At 33.4% G+C, this 23,800-nt stretch overlaps 1 protein-coding gene across 1 annotated transcript; it reads right to left on the bottom strand.

Annotated features, from left to right (window-relative positions):
* Positions 1 to 685: 685 nt before the first annotated feature.
* LOC132726387 (sodium-dependent multivitamin transporter-like) lies at positions 686 to 21,120 on the bottom strand. The gene is made up of 15 exons (XM_060711705.1): positions 20,605 to 21,120; positions 17,825 to 17,890; positions 13,887 to 13,938; positions 12,105 to 12,172; positions 11,624 to 11,778; positions 11,172 to 11,312; positions 10,551 to 10,680; positions 8,198 to 8,286; positions 6,365 to 6,434; positions 6,001 to 6,087; positions 5,372 to 5,458; positions 2,634 to 2,833; positions 2,414 to 2,511; positions 1,877 to 1,995; positions 686 to 1,502 (listed from the first exon to the last, which is right to left on the bottom strand). The coding sequence occupies exons 1-15, from the start codon at positions 20,971 to 20,973 to the stop codon at positions 1,335 to 1,337; spliced, it is 1,899 nt and encodes a 632-aa protein (XP_060567688.1). The 5' UTR covers positions 20,974 to 21,120; the 3' UTR covers positions 686 to 1,334.
* Positions 21,121 to 23,800: the final 2,680 nt, after the last annotated feature.

The raw sequence follows: 23,800 nt of genomic DNA, 5'->3' as shown, positions 1-23,800 counted from the left end.
AGTGAATAAGAATCCCTAAAGAAGCCCAACGCAACGCGGCAAAATTGAAAATGTTGCAGGCTGGGTTTGATTAAGCCTGTTCCTGGACGGTACTGTCAAGTGCAAACTACCGTCCACCCCCCTAGCCCCGGGCTTAAGCAAAATTAAACATTTAACTTTGAACGGAAAAATTTAAAATTTTGAAAACCGCAGTGGTTCATATGGGGTTAAGGGAACCCTTTCCTGTGAACTTTGTGCCTTTTCCATGAAAAGGGGCATATGGTCCCCAAGTAAATAAATGCGTTTTCCCTAAACGAAAAAACAAGGGGCGGAACTAAAAAAAAAGGGAAATTTTTTGAAGGTGGGTTTTTGGGGTTTATGGGAAACCTGTATAAAAGATAAAAACGTCAAAAGAAAAAAATTAAAAAAGGGGGCCCTATACCCTGGGTAAATTAAAGGGGTTTTCAAAGGAGAAAAAATAAAACCATAAACAAGAAAATGCCGAATAGATAGAACTAAAATACCACAAGCACAACAATAATGTCGTGCTGAACGATCTTTAAGGATCGGAAATATAACATCCTGATTTAATGTACAGGGCGACATTTTACAGCCTCCACACGGCACAAACAACGCTGATGTGGGATATAAAAAGACACATTAAATGATGTGTAAATATTTATTAAAATCTGATTAATTCAAATACAAAAATGTGTAAAACATTAAATTCTAAAAGTATAGATTCAAAAGTAATATATTACTGATTAAACAAGAATAAAAATAAAAAAGGAGTCAATCGATCCAATAAAAGTACCTATATGAATTCAAAATTATATTCATTTAAAGACGTGGGGTAAAGATATGAACTGAAGCATAGATTAAAAATACGATGATATAAAATGAATTTTGAAAAAGAAACAAAATGGGAACATTCAGTTTCAAAATTTGGTGTGAAAATAAGGCTATCTAAATTACAAGTAAAAGGGAAAAGTAGAAAAGAATTTGTCCAAAAACTTCCCAAAATAAATATTATATTTATAAATCTCATAACAGTGGAGGCAATGAAATACTCGTGAATTTTGTAAGAAAGCATAACTACTTTTTAAGTTAATTAATACTAACAAAGACAATAATATATAAGCTAGGGAACGAAGCTAGAGAAGTAAAGTAAACTGTTTTAATTATAATAATATTTTTAAAATGATTAGTATACGTTTCTATGATAGATGCTAAAATCTCAAATGTCTGAATCCATCATTCTAGAAAAAAACATTGATTTAGATTACAAAAATAAGTTGCACAAATCTCTCACTGATACAATTTGATATATAATGATGTGATTGTATAACGGTGATTTAAAGTTTTGTATCATATGGAGGGTCAACATAGGCAATATTGTCATGTCCATTGATTTGCTTAGATTTCCCGTTAAAAATGTAACTTGGACGAATTTCTTCATTTAAATGTAGGCTGGCAATTCTTTCTTTCCTCTTCTCTACAGTATCAGACTCATCTTCTTTGTCCTACAAGTTTATATTTACATTTTCTTGTAAACTTCCGCTACTTTTAACTATATGATTATTATTTTTATATATTGGAAATTAATATACATTAGTGTATGTAGGAAAAACTGCAGTGATAGACAAGGAAACCTTTCATTTATGGTGGTAACATACAGAATAAAGATCAAATGCATCAACAAATCTTTTTAAAGCTCATAAAATTTAACTGAACTTTTAGGAAATGTTTCATTTATGGTGGTAATATGCGGAATAATGATCAAATATACCAAAAAATCTTTTAAGAGTTCCTAAACTTAAAAAAAATATTTTAAACATGTAACTTATCACAATGAACTTTAATTCAATCAGAAGTATTTATACAGCATTTTATTTACCTCCCCATGCCTAACTCCGAACCGGAGTGGTTTTCTCCAACTTTCTGGTAAATACGGGAAGAATATGTCAAACACAGGGCATATCAGTTTTGGATTTAACTTTGAGGTATCAGTAACACCTACAATATAATCCATGGTCAGAGTTTAGTTATTATTAATTTCTATTCAAATCAAATCTCAATTGTAATATTATGGACTTTTTTAGCGACAAATGTTGATTTCGTGAACAATAAGCTGATCAATTAGTTTTACATTTCATAAGACCTATGATCTAGAATGTCAGCCAATAAAGTAATACATTGATTAACATGTTTTAAGACCAATGAATCATTACTTCTATCAAACGATACTTTATTTTACATGGCCATAAGACCGGTGATCTTGTATTTCAACCAAATGATACAGTGGTTAACTAAAAACAATGTAATAATCTAATAATCTACATGTAAAAAGATGAATACTTTTGAAAGTCAGTTATATGAATATGCAATGGCCGATCAGGTGTTCGAACATTTAAAAGCGTCAGAAAGTGTTTACCAGTTATAACACTGACAATCATTCCCACCACTACTACTGTTACCACACCAATACCCGAGTACCATATATAAGACACCGTGTACAGTCGTTGTAGTCCTCTGAAATAACAAACAGTACGTAATATATCCACGTGAAATTATTATATCAAGTCCATTTTGTATATGCTTATCGTTTTATAAAAAAATAACTGATGCAGACAGTTATATTGAGAAATACTTACTCGTAGTTATCATTGACATCGTTCGGTGCTAGAGTGACCGATGTGTCTATTATTTCTGGGGCTGTTTTGTTTAACGCTGTCCAGTTACAGGCAGACGTGTACACAGGTGGTTTTACTGTGACACTTGTCGATGTGATAGACGTTCCGAGACCAATCCACATTAACAAACAAACACTTGTTGAGATTCCTATACAACCGCCCTGAAACAAACATAGTCTGTTGTATTTGTCATGTATATTTTTTAAGGTGACAACAGACACTTTCCGTGGTACTCACATAAATGTCATTTAAACAAAGTTATTTTAGTAATAATTGTTATTTATTTAATCTTTGTGCATTAAATGTCGTTGATCATCATAAAAAATAACATATTTGAAAAAAATGCCTTTGTAAATGATTGATTTTGAATAAAAATCCTAAAATTTTAAATCGTCATATCAAAGTCATTTTTTATTTTTTGGTCATCAAACTTTTGTAAAATAACCATACTTATATTATCTAGGGAACCGTGTCTCAAATGTTTTCTATCTTTTCTCAAAAAAATATTACGTAACGTCAAACATTTTAAGCGACTTTTTTCACTATACATATTACGTAATTAAAGATAATTAAGTCGCCTATTGAGCAAACAAAAATCCCTGACACGGTTCCCTCCGTAAATGAATTTCCTTTCATGTGCTTTAAACCGCATGTTAATTGCTTGATTATTAAAAAAGTTATGCCGATTCAAAGTTAGTCCGACCCGCATCAAACGAAGTGTCATAAATCGGCTGTTCTCTGTCGGACCCCTACGTTTCACGCTAAATAATTGCATAATACACAAATATCGCACCAGAGAGGGTCACAAGTTGCGGTAACATACTCTGACAACATTTTATGACCCAGTGACATCTGACCAATTAAAAAGCTGCTGATTAATATCAGTTTTATAGCCGAAATTTCTTCAATTCTTAACGTGAATTACTGTCAGTCTAGTATCTGTCGCACATGTCACGTGACTATCGGTAAAATTGAGGCACTCAGTGGGGGGAAATGGAACGCATTTGCGCACCGCTAGCGGGGTATTTAATTGTTTCCTTTTTGAAGTTTATTATTATTATCATCAGCATTATTATTGTATTATACCAGTGTCACTCTGCCTGTGTATTCGTGTATGAAATTCCGTTAAAATATAAAATAAAATAACAAAAAACTAAGCTTCTGACAGTCTTTTTAAAGTCCATGGTAGATGTACAAATAAGAACGGGATATTATATATTTTTTCCACCAAATTGATAATGCTTCACATATTTTAATAGAAATAAAAGGTATTACTCGATCATTATGATCTGGCCTTCTTGACTTCTATTATGAATATCATCTATGCACGGCATAGAGATCCAGTTTCTACCGGGATAGACAATAAATTTCAAACTTTGTCCCAGATTTATTAGTACTGTGTCCAATTTACTGGCGAACAATTTATTTTCACTGAGAATATATTTTAATGTCTTTTTTTATTTATAGAGAAATAATCATCCTTAGACAAATCTAAAATGGTTTAGAAATTTGTCAGGGACACCTTACCACAAGTCACATAGGCGTTCACATAAAAAAATGTTGTCTGTTTTTGTTGTTGTTTTACTTGACATTGTTAGAAAACGAGGTTGAATGTAAAGTAAGCCCTTGAATCCGTACAAAAGTCTATCAACTCAACGTAATATCTATCAGATTAACGGGACAGACAAATTATTTTCACACATTATGGATATTTTAGCAACTACATTTTTAATCAACCCCGTGGTCGTGCGATTTGCCGCTATGCTTAATTATTTATGTTTCATACATTATGTTACGTACATTGGCCGACAATTTCTTAATTTATAAAAAAGGCTAAATGTTGAGATATTCATAAAAGATGTACGTTAGTTGTACGATACATGTATTACGAGAAGTATGGACCAGTATGGACCTGTAATTCACGGATATATGGAAAACTACCGATTTCCCTCATTGATGCCTCAACAGGGGGCGGAGCGTTATCGATAATCGACAGGTTACGCGAATAGCAGATACAAATAGTATAGGTTCCGTTTTAAAACGTTTAAAAACACATTTTTTGGACTAACTGCTTCCAAAATTAAATCACGAATGTGTTCAGAAAAGGTTTATAAAGCTACTTAGCAAAAAATCTCATTTTAGGTATTTTCAGTGATAATTGACTCCGTTGTCACCTTAACCAACCGCATATCTCAATCGGTTAGAGTGCGAGACTTGTAATGTCGACATTGTGGGTTCGATTCTTGGGACGGCCAATTACAATTACTAATCAGTCTTTCGGATGCGACTTAAAATCGAGGCCCCGTGTATGAGTGCTTTAACACTTGTCACGCAAAGAACATTGAGAAGCTTCTGGAATTGGGGCATCTTTCAGCACTATCCTACAAAATCTAAAATGACTAATACTCGTCTGGAGAACTCTGGGCAACCGGTGAAGAGTATAAAGAAACTCAAATACACACAATTGTATACTTCTACCAACAGACGGTCATTCCTTCAACAGCCATATTAATATCATCAAAAATTTTAAAAAAATATTCGGGAAAAAACACATTAACAAGTATTCCGTGTATCATCGTATAATCGTTCTGTAAGTAAGTTCACCGATTTGTAACTATAAATAGAAGATATGAAAGGAGTGCCGTTCATTTGCAGGAGAGAAAAGGAAACACTGAAAAATATTAAATAGATCTACTTACCCATTTGTTTGCCCATGGAAATAACATACCCAGTGTGAACATTCCTAGCAAAGGGCCTCCCAGCACCCCAACTAACATGTATACTAACTAGAAAAACAATAAATGATGATGTACAAGTAAAAAAGTAAATATTTATTATCAATGAACTTGATTCTGAAAACAAGTTATATCATAAAATAATTATTCAAACAAGGTTACCAAAACGTAGGGTATGCTATATTTAAATGGTCTAATGATATAGTATTCAAACCAACTTAAACCATTTTAACTTATCTAGTTATTGATTATACATAATATCACTGTCTCCTTGACCTTTGACCTAATGACCTCAAAGACAATAAGATCATCTACTGACCATGGGCAATACCCACCTTATAAGCTAGATAAACCATGGTTTATACCTTTTCAAATTATAGAATGGGCAAGGAAGACATGATTTACGTACGGACAGACAGACCGAAGTGTGCTGCCTACTTTTTAAGTTGAAACATTTAAAAGCATTTGAATAACATCAAGGTTTGACATATATGATCAAGCTTCGACTTATATGCAGACCCTGTCATCATATACACAGATCAGTCCATTAGTTAACGGCGAAGTAAAATGATACGAAAGAATGACGTATTTACCTGCAATATCATGGTTCCAACTTGAGAGACGATGAAAGCAAATGCCAGGGAGAGACCGCCGAAGAATATTACTGGTAAAACATAAAGAAAAGGAAATTTAACATTATTTTGACAACAAAATATGTTTGAGGGTTTTTTTTAATTGTAATCTTTTTAAAGTTTTCCTCGAAATTTTTCTAACCCCGCAATTTTTTTCTTTCTTTCAGGGTCAAGACAACAGTTTTTAAAAATATAAAAATTTAACATAACCCCTTTTTTTAACATTTGCATATAAGTTTTTTTATTTTAAAAATTTAAAAATTTTAATTTATGGAAAAAGAAAATCCCCAAACATTTTGAAAAAAAGTCCCCGTGCTTTAAATACCCTACAGCATTTGGTCTTAAAAATCCCCAATATCCGCTGCAAAACAGCATTTAGACCAGATGATATAGTACTGTTTAAAACAAAATACATATAAAAGAATGTGTTAATATTTCATTTCTACATATTGTTTCTGAAAGACTGTTCATTGTTTTTTTTTGTTTTTGTTTTTGTTATTGTTTTTTTTTTGTTATTGTTTTTATTTGACACATTTGATTGACCTTGGTATGCTATTTACGGGTAATTTAACGCTTCACTTATCTACATATAAAATATACTGTCATATTTTTGGAGATACAATCAGTTCAGTATATTTATGAATTTTTCACATTTACGAATGTTTGGTGTTCTCCTGATTGTAAGATAAATTCAATTTATTCATGAAATACGCCAACATCTCTCTGTATCAATTTGTTAATTCACAATCAGTGAAGGGGAAGTTTAATTTAAAAATGATGAAAGTAAATACACTTGAAGAAAATCAATCAGTTATGTCTTCCGCATTTTTTTGTTTAAAAAAATTAATGTTTATACCAACAAAATATGCATAACTTTTAGAGTCCGATAATCTTGAGTTCCAGTTGAATTTGTCATTTGATATTTACTTAACTTTTGACAAAAATATATTATCATCACCTACACTTTGATATATCCATGCATCATAAACTTAATGAACATAGAAAAAATTAACATAGAACATCAATTTCTTCTGTTCAAAATCATCTTTTAACAACGAGTAAATAATGTATACATACTTGTTTGTTCCCAAATGTAAAATATTTAACCAATATTAATTTTTTTACATAAAAATGCAGTTTTAAAGGACACATGCCCTAATTCTCCATAAATGCAGTATTTTTGTGTCGTTTTTTAACACACAAAATTGTAAATGCACCCTTTAAGTTGATAAATCATTTGCAAAACTATACACTTCGAAGCAATAATTTAACATTGGACATTATTTATTTTTTGATTTGGTTGTAAATAGGTAAATTTGTATAAATGTTTAATGAGCTTAAACACTGCTTTTCAGCTTGACCTGCGACAGTATTATGGCAGTATTAAGTGAAACTTCGCTTGTAAATGCAACTTCTAAATAAATAATAATAATAAAAAAAACATTCACAATGTGAACAGGCAGTCCATTGTATAAAATTTCAATATTTCGTAGTAACGTTCCACTTTTTTTAAATAATGATTTTTGTTCTACATTTTCCACAGTGTAATACATGTAATTCAATGCTATTTCTTTTGCTGAATTTGCGAATATCGTCTGCGTATAATAATAAAATATTTTAAACATGTTTACATCTAATCCAGTAATATTACCGTGTATTAAATCTTCAAGGTCGTTAATTCGAAATGGAGGTAAACATTTAGAAAACAGTAACAACAAGTAACAAGTATTATTTTTTATTTTGATAATATTGCAAGGATTACAGAAATTATAAAATCCGATTCTTTAACCGTGAAAACTGTTTCTTTAATCCTGACTACGCCAAATATCTTAAATAGACTAAATTGCCAATCTTGCAATCTGTACAAAATCGTTTTAATTTCATTTTAAGGAAATTTTCAAACTAGGTCTATGTTCTAATTAAATAGCGAACAGTGTAGACAACAATCAGACGTCTCGAATGTGCCAGCTGATCTTGGTCTGCACCAGTAGTACGGTTGCTGCACGCAAACTAGCGGTTTAAAATCACTGTAAACATTGTTAGCACTATAAGATAGGGACCTGGTTGCAAAGTTTTACAGTTTTACACGAACTATTTCTAAGTTACTGTAGTTGGGTAGTTGACCGCCACCAGAAAAAACGAGCAAAATGGTGCTTACCTTAAACTTCCGCTGAATACAGTTGATAATAGTAAGCCAGGAAGCCCGTGCATTTCACCTAGTAAGTCCATCGTCCACAGTGGAACCAACTAGATATTTTAGATAAAATATCATTAGATTAAACATATCCGAAGTTTTCCTCTAAAGCTAGTTACCTTTACTTAATTTGGCCTTAAAGCTGCATGTCTCCAGATGAGCCCGAGGATAACCATACTGAGATTTAAAGAAAAGCAAAGATATAAGCAACAATTTCCATGTTATTTGCTAAAAATGAGCGATTTTGTAGTATTTTTCAACATACTTCTACTGCGTAACTTAAGCAGTAAGCGCTATTTTTGTATATTTTGACATCTATTTGTTAATTTACATGGGTTGTAAGTGCCGTTTGCAATGTGTAAATTATGTTCTTAGTTCCCTTCAAAATATTTTACTTTTTTAATACATTTTCAAAATTTTCACGAAAATTTACAAAACTCTGGAGGCGTGCTGCTAAGTCATATGATAAACCAATGAACAATTAAAAAAACTTGAGGCAGGCTTCATAACCTCTGATCCCCTTTCAAAATTCCATTTTATTTAGTTCCGCCCATTGTTTTCTCGTTTAGGGCACACGCTTTTTATTACTTTGGGACCATACGCCGCTTTTCACGGAATGGCACGGAAGTGTCACATTGAAGGTTCCATGATAACCGCCGTATGAACACATCTGCGGATGTTTCTAAATTCAAAATTTTACTATTTCATGTTTAAATGTTGAATTCTGCTTAAGCCGGTGCTAGGGGGCGTGGACGGTAACTTGCACTTTCCAGTACCGTCCATGAACAGGCTCAATCAAACCGAGCCTGCAACATTTTCAATTTTGCCGTGTTGGGCTTTCTTTAGGGACTCTGTATTTATCTATTATTTGAGGAAAAAAGAAGATAAAAACGTGGTTAAACAGAATGAAATATAGACCCTTCTTAATATAACTTCATACATATTCATACATTTATCAGAACGAGGCTAACAGGGCAAGCTTTAATATCTGCTCTATGTAAACATATGACAAATATATGGCCGAAAGATTTTCCTACAGTGGCAGAGATCTTCATATTGTACCATTTACTACATACCTGTTGAGAACTATATTTAACATTACATTAATTTCTTTTGGAGATAAATAAATCAACAACAGGGTTTAATTTACGTTATATACAGTGAAGGACATACATGTATTCAAGACCTGAAAAGTGAATTAATGTATATGATAATTCCAAGTAATTTCTAATATTCCGTGTCAGTATAAATATCATGTTAACTCTTTGCAACTTATACAAACATTATCTGTGTTATCAGTATTTTATTGCTAACCTAAAAACATGTTGGTCAAGAGTGTATAAAGCAATTAACTGATAATAGATGTAAACAGCTGGATGCTGAATTCTGTACCATACTTCTCCTAAATTATGCTATTGAAATAAAAAAAAACATACAGAAAGTTTTATTCACTTTGTATTTAAAAGTCAAAAAATCTGGATGACTGTCTAGTAATTAAGTTGTTAATTTTTCGGACTGCCTTATCAAATCAAAATAATATTTTGTTTGGATATGACACCACACCCCCGTCTTATACATTTCAATGGATTTTCAGTATTATAACACATGATGTTGTCTATAGCAATGTAAAAATACATTTCAAGCTAAGTAAAGAACGTAAAACTTATATATTATCAACAATTTTAATTAATTACAGTATGAAATACTTAGTATAGATAACGAATTACAATCATTTAATTGCATATATCAGTCAAATCTTAAGACGAAGCTGAAGTATCATTAGCTTATTGCACTTGTCCAGTTGGTCCGGCTTAATTATGTGGTCAAATTATTGGAAGCCTGTACTAGTTGGTATATAACAAATCATTAGGATACACGGCACTTCTAGAAGATTATGCCTGGACTAACCAATCCCATACATTCCATGTACTTAGGGGACTGAACATTTGCGGAAAACCTATGCAGGACGTTGCAATCGGAGGGTATTAGGAACGGCAGCATCGAGTTTCAGCACTTCTTTTAACATTCCAAGACATATTCACTCAACAGTATATAATGCAGTAAGAGGACAAAATATGTAATTAACATGCTGACATATTCCCTGCAGCACTTCTTTTAACATTTTAAGACATATTCACTCAACAGTATATAATGCAATAAGAGGACAAAATATGTAATTAACATGCTGACATATTCCCTGCAGCTGAACAAAGCACAATGTTAAAAACAAAGTAATGCGATGAGACACGGAATGAAGTTGTTCATTGCAAATATTTATGTTAAACATTCTCTTCCATTTTTTCACTACGTACATTACCTGGTCAGCTTTTGAAATGATTCCATACGAGACTGGATCACACTTTTCATAAAAAGCAAACATCACAACTCCGACCAAACAACTCAGAGTTATAATTGACGCCATTCCAGGAAGATTCAGCCAGATTGCTCTAAAATATTTCACAGAAATACTAAGGTAACTTTAGAAGTAAATTATATGCAGAAAGTCTTATCATTTCTCTTATATAAGTTCAAGTAGATTATTTGCAAGGTTTTAACCAATAACTGTTATAGAGCCTAGTCAGATGGCGCAAACAAAGCCGTAAAACTAGTAAGATTTAAAAGATTTTAATGTCGCCTGACTTGGTGATAGAGATGACATTGTTTGTTAAATTCATAAAATGAAATAAAGAAGGAATTGGCCGGGGTTTTCAGATTTAGTTCGCTATAAGCGATTATTCGTAATAAGCGAGTTCGTTATAAGTGGAGTCGACTGTGTATGTTGTTGTTAGATGGGTTTATCAGAACCATTTATATAACATATAATAACCTATATAAAGACTTCACAAATTATTTATTTATTTGGTAGGGAATTGTCATAAACAAATGTTAATATTTACAGGAATGATTCTATACAAAAAGGGTATAACAATATACGTACACTCTAGATCTGGTGACATTCCTGACTGAAATTGCTCTTTGAACTTGCGCTTGATTTGTTCCGAAAACTGAACACCATAAAATTCCCCCTCCAATAACCACGTTCCACACTGAATGTCTAATTCGAGGATCTGTATTAAATCTAAAAAAAAATCAAAGAGTTTCTTCATATGCACATTCACACAGAAACGCTTAAAATCTAAATAATGACTAAGAAAAAACACCAACAAAACAACAGAATACTTGCAGACTGTATTATAATTTGAAATTATATTATATGTAAGATTAAGTATAAATCGTTGAAAAAAGTTCAGAAAGATGAACAAAGTTTAAAGTCTATTTTTATTTAATTTCTATGTCTTCACCAATATGAAATTTGAAATACTTTTTATGATATAACTCTGGGTCATAATTATGGTTAGTAAACATCAGACTTATCACTCATTTACTCACTCAAATATGACGATTCTTCCATTTTTGTTAGCGATGTCCCAGGCTTTATCAAGACCACCGAGGACTTTACATCCCTCTATAAGAATGGTGAGCATACCGGCAAACACAATGGTCATTTGTACTGTATCTGCCCACAATACCGCCTTCATACCACCCTATAGGAAATGTTCAATTGTATACTTATATATAATGTCTAAATGGTTTAAAAAAACACAAACACACAAAACAATACAGAAAAGGGGAAAAAATATGTAAGCAATGTAGTTGCGAGTAAATTATTTTAATAGACACAATTCCCTTCAAGAGATTTACATAGTTCAATTATGTTTTGAAATAACTCGTGAAGTCTTGTTTAACTACTGTTTAGAACTTTATTTAGGTATTTGCGTGCCAGATTTATTATGTAAATATAGAGTTCATAGGAAGTCTGAGCCCTATGTCTTAAGCAATTACTAAAATAAAAAGTCAGAAAAATACGTACCAACGCAGTGTAAAAGATGCATACAAGACTAACAGCCAGGACGGATCCCCACAGTGACAGACCGGTCACTTAAACAAAAATATATATGCAATGTATATACATGTACATGTTCATTTGAATTTACATATTAATACTCGAATCTTTATAGGGAATATACTTTTTCAGAAGATTTTTATTTTTACCATACAAAGAATATACATTGTTTCTCTAAGTATTATCAATTGTAAAACACCAATTATGTGTATTTTTTTCAATGCCATTCACTCTTACTTTTTATTACATACTGTTTTTCAACACACAAGGTACACATAATCTGAAGCAAATTCATGTACCCTTCAGTTTACAGAGTTCACAACATTCAGATTTTAATTTTACAACGTAAACATCAAATAAATAATAATAAAAAGTGTTTTGCCCTTTAATAGATAGTGTTGCTTTTCAAACGTATAAAATGATGTTTATAGACCTTTTTACAGTACGATTTTTCCATAGCAACGTATGTTACATTTCGCGCATGCGCATTCTGCGTAGGGCAAAAGCGCAATAACGATAGCATACATTTAGCGCACTTAAAGTCTTTAAAAGGCGTGATTTCAAGTTATGTCACCCAGAAAAAAGAAATTTTGGGATGAATTAAAGCTGTCAGTACTTAAAACGTGAATTGATATTCATAACAGATATACAAAATTAGCGGGACTTATAATTTAACGACCAAAAGTCCTCTGTTCAAGGTATCATTATGTGACTTTTTCATCAGTTATTAAATTAAAACAACAGGGTGTTAAAGATCACATTTGATTACCCATGTATTACATAATATTACACAATTGGTATTCTTTGAAAGTGGATTGGCAAGACGGTAAGTGTCAAACAGATTGACACGTGACCGGCTGTTATTTGCCAGCTACTTAACAATATCATTCAACCGGGTCGTTTTTGTACCATGCCATAATTAATTACTTGAAATTATGAAAATGATTAATCGTAATTTAAGTAGTTTTTTATTTATACCTATCTCATAAATGTTTATTGATTTTGTGAAGTGACAAATAGTGTACGTGACGTACATTTCCGTGTGTTACAAGGAACTGGACAAAATGTGTGTTATTCCATCACCCATCTTAACTTCACAAGAGTTTGAAAACTTATTTAAATATATTATGTGACTTAAAAAAAATATGTTTGGCATCTCAGTCAAGTCGGATAAAGGATAAAATTAGCTAAACTGAAAACTAAAAATGCATTATATCACGTGTTCCGATTTTTTTTCCAAAATGATATTTAACCCCGATTTTGAATGTTAATAGAATTTATATAAAATGTTATATATTATATGTAATAAAATATTTTTAATACGGAGGTTTTCAACAACAATTAAATTAACTTCTTTATTTGCTAAAAAATATACATGTATTTCCTCATATTTTTTACAACAATAATCTCAATGTCAGGTCACGTAAGGGGGGATTCTTAAACAATCGTCTTTTTCATGCCTATTGGGCAATCTTCGCCACAAAGCTATGAAGGCATCTTTTGTATTTCTGTTAAAAGCTTTTTTCTATATGATTTTCTAATTTATACCTTAAACAAACTCGGAATTGTCTATGAATTTCTACTTTATACCTATGTAGGGCATGACTCTTTTTTGCCCTACACAAATTGCGCATGCGCGAAAAATACTACGTCCAGTGATTTTTTCATAGCAACGGACCGCGTCGTAAAAAGGTCTATAACCGCAAACACTGATATTTTATTGCTGTAAAATATTTATCATTTATTTACCTGCATTTAGGGCCAGTGAAGGGGCATACAACACTATAGCCATGTAGAACATCTGTAAATAGATTTTATGTTCACATTAAAATGACAAAGAGCTAGATGTGTACAGAATGTAATGATGACCACTGTTTAGTTGTCGGCGGCCGACTGTCTACTTATATTATTAAAGTCACAAGTATCAGGTTAAAATCTTGATCTTGATAGAGTATTTTAAAATTGCTTCATTAAGGGAAGTTTGTTGTATTTCAAATTCGTTTAATGAGATTTTTGACATGATAAGATCCTTTATAAACGTTTTCTTTTTGTTTAATTTGTTTTTGTTTTTTTTTTGCAATTTTACCCTCACATAGTTGCTCGGGTTACATTTGCAAACCACTTATATAGGTCCATAACCTGATAATAATCATTATAACTTGTGACATATATGTACTCAATTTAAAACGAAATATCTTGACAAATCTGTTTATTTTTTTACAAATAAAAAGTCCATGTCCAATTATATATAGCCATCATACATTAGACTTGCTATCCCGGGTATTTGAAATACACGTATGAAAATAACTTTCAAACCTAAAGTAAATCTTTCTTCACACTAAAATTCAGCCACCACCATATTCAAGGTTGTATTCGTCACTCTCACCGCTTAATCTTTTTTAAAACATGCTGTATTCATTAAAACTGGTTTCATACAACTGGCAAAAAGAAATTGACTTTTTATTTCAAAATACGATCCAGTTTTATAACAGGTTTAATTTTGAAGAGATTATTCATAGCGGCCTCCTTACAACTTACGTGCGCAGACAATAGAAAAAGCATCGAAACACAAAGATATCGGATTTGTACGAGGAGGCGTAGAGTACATGAGTAGTTCCCCTCACCCCCCCCGAGTATAAATCAGATTGCCGAGGGTTTTGGAGAAAAAAAACACGTTCCCTGTCGTCACAAAATTAAACCCCAGAAAAAAAGAACTTATATACATGTATGAGCATCTCAATGTGACTTTTTCGTCGTTATCTTTTTCCGTAAATAAACCGGAACAAATGAGCCACTCAGACATCAGACAGACAGAGATTGCGTGTAACTGATACCTGTACACCAGTTAACGGACTGTGCATGCATTACAGTATACGAATTAACTCTGACATGTTTTCAATACAATACAAATAATATAATATATTTAAAACCGTTCATTGAAGTTGAATGCAATATGTTTAAGTAATATAAGTGTTTTTTATGTTCTTTCTCCTTTGTGTAATAGGCAAAACAAACCTACAACCCCTGTCGTCAAAATATGAAACCGCAGAATAAATGAACGAATGTAATTTTTTGCCATCATTATCCTTTCATCATTTAAAAATGAGCAAACCAACGAGCATGCATGCTCTATCTTTATCTTTGACAGACAGTAGCTGGAGTGCGTTTATTTACTGATACGTGTACTCCATTTAACGCACTGTGCATTTATACGGGTCTGACAAGTATTCTTTAGAAGTAGTCCCCAATTATTTGATATTTTGCTAATATCTTTCTTGAATGGTTCAATACTAATGCTTCACGAGAAAATATATCCATATCCGTCGTCTAGATGCAAAGCAGCTTAGATTCTTCATTTTTTTTTTTGCTACACTCTGTCATTACATATAGAGACTGCGTTGTCACATTAACCAAATTTTTAGATTTAAATATTGATTTTCTCTATAGCACATGATTTTTACACAGGCAATATGTAATTTGTGGCATTATTATAAAATTTTGGTTGTTACTGTTAGTGTTGCTATAAACAATTCTAGGCTATGAATTAATGATAACTATAATTCCGGTTATTCAAATGCTATTCGTGTGTAATATTTTGCATGTAAGTCCTTGTATAACGAAACGACAACACATGCGACAAGAGGGACCAGAAGGCCCTGGATCGCTCATCTAAGAAATAGATCAAAAGGTCAAAGTGGATCCCCTTTTCACCTCAGAAGCACAATTTGAAAACAAGGGACAGCTTAATCTGAACAATTTTTGTGCAAAAATATTTAAAAAATGAACCAGTTGGTTAGATTTTGTTGTTTTCTAATTTTAGCTCTAGCAGTCATTTCATTAAACAGTTCAGCCCGTACCTAAGTGAGAGGTGATCCAATAAAAATATGACAGAAAAAAGAAAAGGAATATAAACATTTCACATGGCTGGGGATCAAAATGTCGACCGCGATGGTGTAGTAAGTTGTAAGTGCACTACTAAACTACACTTTCAATGAACATCTGTACAAATAATGTAACCAAGGCTCATTTCTGATCAAAATTTTCAAGTGGTTTACGAGATGTTATTTAAGAGAGACAACATATGACGTATAGTCAACCACCACAAAAGCTCTTCATGTAGCGCGCAATACTCAATGATACATATCAAATACCAGAGCCCTAGGTCTGATGGTTTCGGAGAAGATTTGTTTTAAGTTTTAAATATATAAATAACTGCTCCATGATGATGGGCAAATGTTGAACCCAGAAGCATAATTTGAGCAATCTTTGTAGAGGATGACTAGATGACTTACATACCAAACATCAAAACACTAGGTCTTGTGAATTTTGAAGAGAAGAATTTTTATGATTTTCATAAATACCTCTAAGTTAAACTAATCAGGCCCCTGTAGGGCCCCTTTTGATCCTATGGGTATAATTTAAACAGTCTTTACAGGACCACTAGATGATGTTGTATAAAGAATATCAGAGCTCTAGGCTTTCAGAAGATTTTTTAAGTTTTTCCGATATAACTCGATGTAAAATTGATGGCTCCCTGGTGGGGCCGCTTTTGACACAAAGAGCATAATTTGAAGAGTCTTTGTAAAGGACCACTAGATGATGCTACATTCTAAATATCAAGGCTCTAGGCCTTGTAGATTTTGACAAGAATATTTTGTAAGATTTCCCAAGATAACTCTATATAAAACTGATGTGACCTCTGACGGGGCCCCGTTTGACCCTAGATGTATAATTTGAACATTTTTTGTAGAGGAATACTACATGATGTGAGATACCAAATATCAAAGCTGTAGGCCTTGTAGATCTTGACAAGAAGATTTTTTTAATTCCATAAGCCTCCTTGTGGGCCCCTTTTTACCCTTGGGGCATAATTTGAACAATCTTTGTAGAGGATTACTTGATTATGTTACATACCAAATATTAAAGCTCTAGGCATTGTGGATTTTGACAAGAATAAAAATTTTTTAAAAGATTTTCCTAAATAACTCTACATAAAACCAATGAGCCCCCAAATTAGGTCCTTTTACCCTAGGGGCATAATTTGAACTATCATTGTAGAGGACCACTAGATTATGTTACAAACTAAATATGAAAGCTCTAGGTCTTGGTGATATTGACAAGATTTTTTTAGATTTCCCAATATAACTTTTCATAAAACTGGTGAGCACCCTGGCGGGGCCCCTTTTAACCATAGCGGCATAATTTGAGCAATCTTTTTAGAGGACCACTTGATCATGTTACATACTAAATATCAAAGCCCTAGGCGACAAGTAGATTTTTAAGATTTCCCAATATCACTTTATATAAAACTGATGAGTCCCCTGGCGGGGCCCCTTTTCATCCAAGGGGCATAATTTGAATTATCTATGTCGAGAATCACTAGATGATGTCACATACCAAATATGAAAGCTAAAGGCCTTGTGTTTTTTTAAAAGAAGATTTTCTAAGATTTTTTTTCAAATTTCGCTTGCCATGGCAACCAAAGTTCTCTTTGAACAACTTTAGTAAAGCTTCTTGCAAAAAAACATCCCCGCACGGACAGACGGACGATGGACGACGGATAATGGACGATCACAAAAGTTCACCTTGAGAATATTGTGTCCACAGGTGAGCTAAAAACAGACGAACAGACACACGTGCATAAATTCGCATAAGGTTGGTAAAGACGCAAAAGTAGAAACACTCACCATCAATAGTAGATAAATGATGCATGCTATAATACGTGTAGCCCGTCCAAACCGCATCTCGGCATACTGAAAATATACAAGCATTGTTGGTCATATTCGGCAATAATTGTTTATTTCTATATGGAATGAAAAGTGTATGAGTAATACGCAACAGGGAAGTTTTCTGAAACAGCAAAGTCCCGAGGGCTATTTTTCAAATGCTATGCATTGGATTGCTGATAAAATTACTCCGATGTAAGTCAACAGTTTGATGTTTGATTTAAATCATAGCTTTCGACGCCGGGTGTGACAAATTGAATTCACAGACCGTTTAATATGATGCACAATTATCGTCTGGTATATTAAAAGCGAATAAAAATGCAAATCTTGCAAATAGCAAATGAAATTTAACTAAATCTTATTCACATCAGTGACCAGACTTCAATTTTGAAATATTTTATGACATAATCACTTCATTATTCATTATATAGACATGACATTTCAAAAGTAAATGTGAATTCATATATAACTTTAATAGGATTTAAAAGTTACGATACATTATATGGAATTTAGAAGTAAATATCCATTTGTATATTAGTAGAATGGCGGGCATTTACGTTGAATTTGAAATTCTTACTGATTTCATAAAATATATCTAATAAGAAATATTACTTATCATCTGCCAAAATTTGAATGAAAGGACAATTTGTTGGTAAAAGTTTATGTTGTATTTCAATGGTTCGACATATATAGTACATTTATAAAAGACTGCATACGAACTTTTGACCTATATGTTGTCAAATGAAATAAAATATATACTTATCGAAATAATATAGACACATTTGTATTGTGATGCTTCGGGCCTCATTAAAAGTTCATTGGTATCGTAACTTAAAATCTTAAGTTCACAACAAATATAACCGGAATGCGAGTTCCATTTTATTTAGTTCCGCCCATTGTTTTCTCGTTTAAGGCACACGCTTTTATTAATTGGGGACCATACGCCGCTTTTCATGGAATGGCACGGAAGTGTCACATTGAAGGTTCCATGATAACCGCCGTATGAACACATCTGCGGATGTTTCTAAATTCAAAATTTTACTATTTCACGTTTAAATGTTGAGTTCTGCTTAAGCCGGTGCTAGGGGGCGTGGACGGTAGTTTGCACTTTCCAGTACCGTCCATGAACAGGCTCAATCAAACCGAGTCTGCAACATTTTCAATTTTGCCGTGTTGGGCTTTCTTTAGGGATTCTGTATTCATCTATTTTATGATCACATCCGTGTTATTTGTGCCGTGTGGCGGCTGTAAAAGGTCTCCCCGTACATTTAATCAATGATGTTATATTTTCGATCCTTGAAGATCGTTTAGCACGACATTATTGTTGTGCTTGTGGTATTTTTAGTTTCAACTTTTCGGCATTTTCTAGTTGGGTGGTTCCAATATTCCTACTTGAATAATGTTGAATCACCCTTAGGATATGTTGCCTGCTTTTTAAATTTGTCTTTCGACGTCTTATCTGTGATACGCAGGCTTCATAACCTCTGACCCCCTTTCAAAATTCCATTTTATTTAGTTCCGCCCATTGTTTTCTCGTTTAGGGCACACGCTTTTTATTAATTGGGGACCATACGCCGCTTTTCATGGAATAGCACGGAAGTGTCACATTGAAGGTTCCATGATAACCGCCGTATGAACACATCTGCGGATGTTTCTAAATTCAAAAATTTACTATTTCACGTTTAAATGTTGAGTTCTGCTTAAACCGGTGCTAGGGGGCGTGGACGGTAGTTTGCACTTTCCAGTACTGTCCATGAACAGGCTCAATCAAACCGAGCCTGCAACATTTTCAATTTTGCCGGCTTTCTTTAGGGATTCTGTATTCATCTATTTTGTTAAAACGCACATTAATGACCCAAATAAAATAGAGAGAAATAAGAATCCCTAAAGAAAGCCCAACACGGCAAAATTGAAAATGTTGCAGACTCGGTTTGATTGAGCCTGTTCATGGACAGTACTGTAAAGTGCAAACTACCGTCCACGCCCCTAGCACCGGCTTAAGCAGAGTTCAACATTTAATATGAACTGGTAAAAATTAAAATTTTGAACCATCCGCAGATGTGTTCATGGAACCCTCAATGTGACACGTTAGTGCCATTTCATGACAAGCGGCATATGGTCCCCAAGTGAAAAAAGTGTGCCTTAAACGAGAAAACAATGGGCGGAACTAAATAAAATGGAATTTTGAAAGGGGATCTGAGGTTATGAAGCCTGCATTTCACAGATATGACGTCAAAAGACAAATTTAAAAAGCAGGCCACATATCTTAAGGGTGATATATAAACCTTATATTATTTATACCGGGCTGTCCACACAAATTTTTTACTTAATCGAGAAAGATTTAAATAATAATTATAGCGTAATTGTGTGTGCGATTGTGTTTGTGTTTTCTGTTTGAGTGCCTATGCCTGCACGTCATTGTGTGTGAGAGTGTGTGTGTGTTTTGTATTTAAGTGACTATACGTGCACGTCATTGTGTGTGCGAGTATGCGTGTGATGTGTGTTTAAGTGCCTATACGTGCACGTCATTGTGTGTGCGAGTGTGCGTGTGTTGTGTGTTTAAGTGCCTATGTGTGCACGTCATTGCGTGTGTTGTGTGTTTAAGTACCTATGCGTGCACGTTATTGTGAGTGCGAGTGTGCGTGTGTTGTGTGTTTAAGTGCCTATGCGTGCACGTCATTGTGTGTGCGAGTGTGCGTGTGTTGTTGAGATTCATATACTCGTAGAAAGACACTACGTACCTCAAACACGCTGGTGATACCGAGGTTATAGAAGACCGGGATAAAAATATGAGCCGCTCCTATAGCGGTGATAATAAATGCCACCGAGATCCACCAGTACATTGTGCTGTACACATACACTTCCGCTGGCGTTCCAAGAATTGTAATAGCAGAAATAAAACTAGACAGCAATGACATCGCAACTGGCAGTGGATGCATTGACCGTCCTGCAAGTAAATACTCCTCTGTGGTGTTTTTATTTCTGTCTTTGATTGCATAAAAAAGTCCGATTGAAGCAGAGATAGCTAATGTTGTACCAAAAACAGCGTAATCCGCCCAATGGAATGTTTTTGAAGTTCCTGTCTGGTAGCTGTATGGACCAGAAGACATTATGAAAAACTTATAAATAAATGTCCGACAATTAAACGTAGAAACGTTCACAAATATTTGAACACTTCGAAAATTAATTTCATTGAATTAAAATTCAAAACTGTTTCTTACAAACATTCAACCCGTTCCGACTACTGGACCGTTCATTTATGCGCTTCAGGAGAGAGTAGAAAGTTTGTGATGTACTATTCTTAATAAGAAAGTCATGTTTTTTGTATACATCCGCTTATACACCTATTGCGCTTTGTAGACAGTTTAACTTAACGTTGTTCCTCTTACGTTAGAATGTTTGTTTGTTTGTTTGTTTCATTTTACGCCTTTTCCCAACAGTATTTCAGTCATATAGGCGGGTAGTTTCCTAACCATCGTTCCTGGAGAGTTACACCAGTACAATTACCTGCTAGTAAGTCCTGGCTATGTTGTAAGATGACATTATGAATATTTGGCATGAATGTAATGTCATCTTCATCGATTCTGATACAGATGATGAGTCGCTTTCTACTGAATTCTTGGCAAAGCATCCGTACCCCAACTTGAACATGGCTGTGGAGATTCTGATTTCCCTCATCTATCAGAATCTGTTCTTGTGGTGGCATAACTTCCACTTGCTCAGCACCTGGCTTTCATCTGTTGGTTCCCTTGGGATTATATTTGCACTGCTGAACCGTTTTTGTTTCTTTTGTGGAGGTTTTTTGTCTACCACTGTTGCATTGCTTGTTTCAGTGGGGAGTTTCCAGGAACGGTTGCGCAACAGGAACCAGCAGTTGTTGTTGTTGTCTTTTTCCTGTAAGGTTTCATCTGAAAGAGATGTATTTTTTATGAATTTGTGATATATATAACAGTTATATAAATCATGACCAAAGTGTAATGTAACTTTAAACTAAATCCAGTGGCCATGTACTGTACAATAATATCTATTTTTTTATAAGCGCAAGTAATGTAAATCCATACTTTTACTAAGGAAAGATTTCAGCAAGAAAACTATGTTTTTGCATCGAAGTAATTTCCTCATATGTTGCTGAATTTACATTGAATGAAGATACTGAAAACCAGTTAAAAAGATTTCTGAAAAAGGTATATATGCTTTCGTTGAAACAAATTCATAAATATTATATGATAGGGGAGAAGGAATCTTTCATTAAAACGCATTTATAAATCCTGTTTCTCATTTTTTATGGTTATATAACATAAATGTAATGCTCAAATGGAGATTTAACAATATTGTTAGTTCCAAAAAGCATTATTTGTAAAGATATTACTGAATTCACATTTCATGTAAATAAAGGGAGGTAAGTAGAAATTTCTTTTCTATAAAGTCTAAGTCAAATTTTTCAACAAGAAATGAATGCATATATTTAATGATTTCATTTAATGTGGACAAATATTTGCAGTACATATATTATATATTCTTCGATGTTTGAAAATTGTTTTAGAGAAATACTTATATACATATATAAAATTTCATTTAAGTGTGGTAACAACCTTAATTACAACATACAGGATCTTTAATAAAATATAGTTTAAAAATAATTGACTGAATAACTTAGACTCTGTCAATTCGAATAACTAGTAACCTATTTTATTAAAGATTTGAAGTTATGATATTTTCCTAGCAAAGTTAGATTAACAAGTGATAAGCTCAATCTTCAAAAGTATAAAAGTAAAGCAATTGTCATTGCCCTCTCACTTCGAACTTGAATCACCTGTTACCATTGTGATCGGATCTCATAACAGTATAGTCTGGTTTAAATGACTTGTCAATTATGAATACATTATAGGACTCATTTAAATATCTGTTTTTACTTGAGTGTCTTATTTTAAGCCTTGTGTGACTAAAAATGGCTAAAAATATCAAAGGAAAAGTCACATAAGTACCATTTCGTAAGTACGTCCGTCCATCCGCCCGTCCAATTTCGTTTCTGCGCTAGTTCTCTGCAACCACTGGCTCGAATTCAACCAAATTTTATGGGAATAATCAATATCAAGAGGAGATGCGCATATCAATGCCTTGTTCCAAACAGACCTTTTAACTCAGAGTTATGGCCCTTGATTAGTTATGCATAATGCATAAAGAGCAAAAATCTTTTCCGTACTACTACTCTGCAACTACTGGCTGGAATTCAACCAAACTTTCTGGAAACCTTCAATACCAAGAGGAGATGCGCATATTGTTGCCTTGTTTTGGTCAGACACTTAAACTCAGAGTTATGGTCCTTGATTAGTTAAACAGTATGCATATAGAGCAAAAACCGTTTCCGCGCTACTTCTCTGCAACTACTGGCTGGACTTCAACTAAACTTTATGGGAATCATCAATATCAAGAGGAGATGCGCATATCATCGACTTGTTCCGGTCAGACCTTTTATCTTAGAGTTATAGCCCTTGATTAGTTTTGCAGTATGCATGTAGAGCAAAAATCGTTCCGAACTTCTTCTCTGCAACTACTGGCTGGAGTTCAACGAAACTTTATGGGAGTCATCAATATCTAAAGGAGATGCGCATATCGCCGGCTTGCTCCGGTCAGACCTTTAACTCAGAGTTATGGCCCTTGATTAGTTATGCATTTTGTATATAGGACACACTTCATGGGAACCTTCAATACAAAGAGGAGATGCACATATCATCGCCTTGTGCCGGTCAGGCACTTTAGCTCAGAGTTATGGCTCTTGATTAGTTATGCAGTATGCATATAGAACAATAATTGTTTCTGCGCTACTTTTCTGCAACTAATGGCTGCAACTAATTAAACTTTATTGTAACCATTAATACCAAGTGGAGATATGCACAATTTGTAGCCTAGTTCAGACCAGACCATTCATTACAGACT

The sequence above is a fragment of the Ruditapes philippinarum genome, unplaced genomic scaffold, assembly GCF_026571515.1.
Source record: "Ruditapes philippinarum isolate M1 unplaced genomic scaffold, ASM2657151v2 ctg4292_1_1_1_1, whole genome shotgun sequence".
NCBI lineage: Eukaryota > Metazoa > Mollusca > Bivalvia > Venerida > Veneridae > Ruditapes > Ruditapes philippinarum.
This window is presented reverse-complemented; position numbering and strand designations above follow the sequence as displayed.